At 43.2% G+C, this 5933-nt stretch overlaps 1 protein-coding gene across 1 annotated transcript; it reads left to right on the top strand.

The window, feature by feature from the left end:
• The first annotated feature begins 1035 nt into the window (after nt 1-1035).
• Nucleotides 1036-5094, top strand: LOC109324338 (beta-microseminoprotein-like). The gene is made up of 3 exons (XM_019556332.1): nt 1036-2283; nt 3683-3785; nt 4723-5094. Exons 1-3 carry the CDS (start codon nt 2142-2144, stop codon nt 4850-4852), a joined length of 375 nt encoding a protein of 124 aa, XP_019411877.1. The 5' UTR covers nt 1036-2141; the 3' UTR covers nt 4853-5094.
• The last annotated feature ends 839 nt before the right edge of the window (nt 5095-5933 follow it).

Genomic DNA, 5933 nt, shown 5'->3' with positions numbered 1-5933 from the left:
TCTACATATGGGGATTCAGTCTGCAGCTCTTTGTATATGAGCTACTCTCATGTGGTCTGTTTGTTTAGGGACTTGGCTTTATAAAACACCTGTGCACACAGGGTATAAAAATTCACTCTAAAGCAAGCTGTCTTACCGAATAGGAGTACAGTGTGGAGGCAATACACTTTACAGCAATGGTAAGTCTTTTTTCTTGTATAATATGAGATATTTATTTCTGTTTTAAAAGTATGATATAATTGGATTATCCTATTAGATGCTTTCCAATGTCTATAGAATGGGTATCTTCCTAAGTATGATCACTAGGGATGTTTGCCATGATACTGGGATTACTATTGTCTCATTGCCTGAGAATTTATATTTAACACTGAAGGATTACATTTCCTTTGTCCATATACAGATTGTTGCAAATACTGTATTAGTGTTCCATTGCTGGTTTCCAAAGCTTGCTTTCTTTTTTTTTATGCTTTATGCCCTGGAGACTGAATTCCCATCAATAGTACTGAGCCCCAGTAAAAGTCTGGCCTTCTCTTCCTGCACAGCTGGAGAATTTTTAGAAGGCATGAACTAGAACTACTTAATTTTTTTCAAATGTAAAAATAGTGTTTTCTTGACACTTTGCAAGAGATTTTTAAATTTTTTTAGTTTTTTAGCATAACTTTTTGGGAAGTATTTTCTTTATTCCGGTACTTAATTAATGAAAGTCTTGATAATGTTTTCTGTTAATTTTTCCCCGTCCAAATAAGTCTAAAATGGGACTATTCCTACAAATCTGAAAGTAATTTGAAACCTTTAATGAATTTCTTATTCTTAAATCACATCTATTCATTCGTCAGCCTTAACATACCCTGCTATTACAGTATTTAGCTTTGCCAAGCCACATAGGGAAATGATCCTCAACCAAGGTGCCACAGCATCCTGGGGTGCCTTGAGATCTTTTCAAAGGTGCTGCAGGATGCCACACAATGTTAGCACTGTTAGGTATGCAAACACAATTCATAAGATAGACCCAAGATTTCAAATAGAAATCCATAGCTATGATCTTTCTGAGTTCCTTGCAACAGAAAATCTGCTCTATTTTCTGTAGGTAAAAAAATATGGTGAAACCTAGAGCTAGCATTTTCCAAGGGGTGTCTCAAGTCTCAAAAGGTTGAGAATCACTGATATGGAGGAACCGTATTTTAAAAAATTTCACCACATCCTTACTCTTGTGCAGCAATTATTCTGAAACCAGATAAATTAACTTATTATGGTTCAGTAGTTTTTTAATGTCAATGGTTCCTTTATCAAATGCCATACTCTTTTAAATTTATTTGCATATGATTTAACTTACTTTAAAATTAAACGGCAAAGTGCCCTCATTTCTTCTAGAGTAGATGGGTTACCTTGTTAAAAATAACTTCCCAAATTCTCTGTGGATCCATGAGGGTGGGAATTTCCAGTGAACAATGCCATGGATGTGGCATTGTGGGACTGGAAAAAAGGAGCACATGATCAGTGTGATGAAACTTCTTTTTCTAATTATGATCAATTATTTGGGAAACCAATCCAATAAGGGGTACACACCATTACAGTGTTAGAATCTAAGCCTGAACTCTGTTTTCATTTACAGCCATGAAACCCTACAAGTTACAGACGGCAGAGGGCAGAATTAAGCAGTCTCTTGGCAAGTGAAGGTTTTGTGAGTTAGGTGAAGGAAGATTGGGTTATAACAAATGGCTTGATGGCCTGATTCAGTTTCAGTATACCAGTAGCATAACAATGAAGGGAGGGAGAGAGGGGCCATGAAAAGAATGGCAGTTATGCGGCCAGTATTGCCACCACCGGGCCAGCAGCAGCTCAGCCACTGATGCTGCCCTGTGTGCAGCTGAGTCCCAGAGTGCTCAAGCGCCCAGTTATGCCTCTGCCTTGTAACTACATACTTAAATATCATGAGTCTGTGCATGGCAGAGGACGTCACAGCTGGGAATCCATTTGGGCTAATACCAAGTGTCACTTCTAATGGGACTTTATATTTCTTTTTTTTTTATTATTTCTTATTAGGGAAAATGGAAAATCATACACTAATATGTATAATACTCTTTGGAACAGTTCCCTTTTTTCAGTGCTTTCAAAGATATTTTCTGGCCATTTTAATTTAAATGTCATCTAAATTTTGCTATGGGCCTGGTCTTCTCTTACAGAAGAGCTTCCTGGATTTCCTCTTTGCCACTGGCATCTTGGTAACACTATGTGATACATACTGCTTTTTTCAAGCAAATGACCTAGCAATATCGACTAAAGGTAAGAATTTGTAAAAGCTCTGAATTAGCATCTATCAGCTGATTTCTGCCGGGCTTAGTCAAGATGGCTGTGAAAGAGAGAGCCACAGGGGTATATCAGAGAGGCCAGGTCACAATGCAGGTAAAAAGGGAAGCAACAGATGTGAAGCAAGAAAACACAAGCATTGGCACAGTGGACAAGGGTCAAGTATGTAGCACATACATGCTCGCTGTCTATGTAGTGATGGTGTCCATGCTAGCTGGACTCTGTCTTCTGTGTTTTATCTTCACGGCATCATATGTAGAATCACTAAATGTTGATAGAGTTCATAGGTGCCTGTACATGAGCATGGAGGCTGCTGGAGTCTGCTGGAGCGTGGTAATTACTGTGCTCCAACAGCCCCCGCCTCTCATGTATCAGCGTCCCCACGTTTCAAAATGGTGGGGTGGGGGGGACTTGAATGCACTGAGCTCATCGAATGAGCTTTAGTTCAAGTACCCCTGCTGCCATTCTGAAGTGTGGGGATGCTGGCGCTTTAATTAGGGGAGCTCTTAAAGCAGCTCTAATTAAAGCCCCCCCCGAATGCATGTAAAAGTGCCCAATAAAATCAGTTCTCTTCCATGGAAGAAGTGCAGCACTGTGGCTACAAATGTTTTGGAGGAGCTAGAATGATAGTGCTGTCATTTTGCACACAGCTCCCATTGGATTAGATGGCAGATTTAAAGGCATTCCAGAGAACTGGAATCTAGCAATATTCTGGCTCACATTCATAGGAGATTTGTCATACAAGCATATGAAGTGAAGAGAAAACAAGCTTGTGTTCTCAAAAACAATAGTCAAATGAAAAAAATTATACCACTGGCCACATGAGTGGAATTACCATAGCTTTACTACTATCTACACAAAAACTAATCATAAGACTCACAGAAGAATAAGCCTGGGAGGGACCTTAGAAAGTCATCTTGTCCGATCCCTGCTCAAATCAGGAACTTCCCTGTCTGAAGTATCCCAGACACACTTCTGTATGACAGACACTTAAACACTTTCACTAACTAAAGTTCCACAACCAGGCCAGGCAATCTGTTCTGGTGCTTAACCAGTTCCATTGAATAGTTAAATAAAGCTTCCCCTTGTTACAGTTTAAGCCCCTTCCCTTTTGTCCTGTCCTCTGTGGAAATAGAGAACAGCTGATCAGCATCCTTCTTATAAACCACGTTTTGTATTTAATTTTTTCGCTAAATCCCATCTCAGTCTTCTCTTCCTCATACTAAATAATCCCAGTCCTTGCCACCTATGTCATGTTGTCTGCACCTCTAATGGTTTTCATTGCTGCCCTCCAGACTCTAAAGACTCTTCTAAATTGGTAGACATAAAAACTGAGGTATATAGGTAGATCTTTGTTTTTACCCTGTGTGTTTAGGTTGTGTTCAAGATGGAAAGATACACACGTTTGGTACCAGCTGGAAAACAGAGGATTGCCACAGCTGTAACTGCAGCTGGCATGGATTAAGTTGTTGCTCCATGTAAGTTCAACAAATCTAGTAGGTAAAATGGGTGGTGTGAAAACCACAGTAACACTCTTCCAATCTCCTTTAAACAGGCAAACTCCTAAGGCAGGGGTGGACAATTATTTGGATCCCGCCTTGGTCCCCCCGTCACAGCTGTTTACACTGTGTAATGGTGGCGGGAGGGGCGGTGGGGAAGACAGAGGGGATTCCAATTTATCCTAGCCAGGGTGCTCAGGTGGGGTCTCCATTGAGATGGGCCATGGGCAGGGCATGCATGGCTGGGTGGCTGGCATGGGGCAGCAGGTGGGAGTGTCTGGGAGTGGGTCAGGTGGTCGGGGCCAGGGCCAGGATTGCACAGCAGTGATAGCATGGGGCAGAGCTGCAATCCACTCCCTGATGTCTCTGTGATGGGTACCAGTTCCACGGGGAACCACAGGGCATGGAAATGGGGCCTGCCACAGGGGGGAGTGGGGAGCAGATAACAGCTCTGCCCTGGGCCCTGTGCATGTTGGATGGGTCCAAGGGTTGGCAATGGTGGCAGCAGTGGCAGGGTATGCACCTATTCCCAGGAGGCAGCTGGGGATGCTGGGAAGCTGAGCCCACGGCCCTGCTGCCCAGCCCCGCAGACTACAACTCCTGGTATGCCCGAGAGCTGTGTGTGGGTATAGGGCTGATTATGCCCAGGAGCACCTCCATTCCCAGGGAGGGCGGGATGGGCTGCACATGCCATGGCCTGGGATACCCCCCATGTCTGGGTTGGGCAGGGCCCCGAGACCTGCCACAGACCAGATGGAATTGCTTGGTGGGCTGGATCTGACCCATGGGCCATATTTTGCCCACCCCGTCCTAAAATTACTGCTCCACCAAGAGGTCCGTTCCTTGTCTTTGGGTCAATTATATTTTCAGTCCTGCTAATATAACCTGATGTATGCCTTTTCTTTTCTAATGACAGTTTTATTGAACCAGGGGATTATGACAGAGAGACATGTGTGAGCATTTTAAACAAAAACACCTGCCGCTACACCGTGGTGGAGAAGGCCAACCCCTCAAAAACCTGTGTGGTCTATTCTTGGGTGGGCTAACAGGCTACCTACACACATTTTTCTCTGCCTAGTGAGTCTCCTTCCCCTTCTAGAGATGATCAGCCATTGAAGAATCCCTTCTTCAATCAGAGATTTATGGAGGAATTTTGAGCTTTATCACTAGCATTTTATGACTAGCATAGTCTGTTCTGAGAGAATGCACTGCACTGCTTCTGTGTGGTTTCTGCTGTTACCTTCCCTGTTTACAAAAAGTCAAGCAAAATACACTTGTGGCATATGAGGCTGAAGTTTGTTCCTTATTTCCAGTTCCTTATTCTGGGTTTCTGGTTCCTTTTTCAAAGATAATCTTTACACAGTTTCAGGTTTAGTAATGAATTAGATATGTTAAAGAGTTAGAATTTAATCAAAAACTATATTTACTAATACAAATGTAAAATAATCATGCATAAAATATCAAGTACATAACCTTAAATAAAGAGCTGAGATTAGGCTGGGATTATGGGGCAAAATTAATCCCAAAATATACATCACCACCACCAGGAGACACTTCTGAATAAATCTGAGCAGGGCACTGCTCAACCCAATGCTCAGTTTTCATGTGCTAGCCTGTCAACTGACAGCCCTCCAGGCCTGTGTGTAAGGTACATTGCCCCAAATAAAAAGATGAGTTTGGGCTGGGATTATGGAGCAAAACCCACTTCAGGTCACCACAAACCACAAACCACAGGTATGTACCACTGGAAGACACTCCTGAAGAAGTCTGGGCAGGCCACTTCCTGACTTGAGGCTCAATTTTTGCATGCCAGTCTGCCAACTCACAACCCCCCCATACATTCCTATCAATAAGGAGCTGATTTTGGGTTGGAATTATGGGGCAAAATCCTTTTCAGATGACCTCAAAATCCACCTCTCCACCACCTGGGGACTCTCCTGAAGAAGACTGGGCAGGTTCTTGCTTGGCCTGATGCTTGGTTTTTGAGAGCTAGCCTGCCACCACCTACCCTAGGCCTCTGCGAGTTGGCAGCGATCTGATCCAGCTTCGTATCCGGCTGCTTCAGATGGCCATGATCCAATCCAGAGCTCTGCACGGGGTTTCTGCCTTGAACTGGCCGAAGCAGCT

Source organism: Crocodylus porosus, unplaced genomic scaffold (genome assembly GCF_001723895.1).
Source record: "Crocodylus porosus isolate Cpor-Errol unplaced genomic scaffold, CroPor_comp1, whole genome shotgun sequence".
NCBI lineage: Eukaryota > Metazoa > Chordata > Crocodylia > Crocodylidae > Crocodylus > Crocodylus porosus.
The sequence above is the reverse complement of the archived record's forward strand: the minus strand, read 5'-3'. Positions and strand labels throughout refer to the sequence as shown.

Excerpts from the sequence above, each read along its gene's own strand:
- LOC109324338 (XM_019556332.1), top strand. The coding sequence starts at position 2,142 with ATGTCATCTAAATTTTGCTATGGGCCTGGTCTTCTCTTACAGAAGAGC. Across the intron at positions 2,284-3,682 it reads CCTAGCAATATCGACTAAAG|GTTGTGTTCAAGATGGAAAG; the intron begins GTAAGAATTTGT and ends CTGTGTGTTTAG. Across the intron at positions 3,786-4,722 it reads GGATTAAGTTGTTGCTCCAT|TTTTATTGAACCAGGGGATT; the intron begins GTAAGTTCAACA and ends TTCTAATGACAG.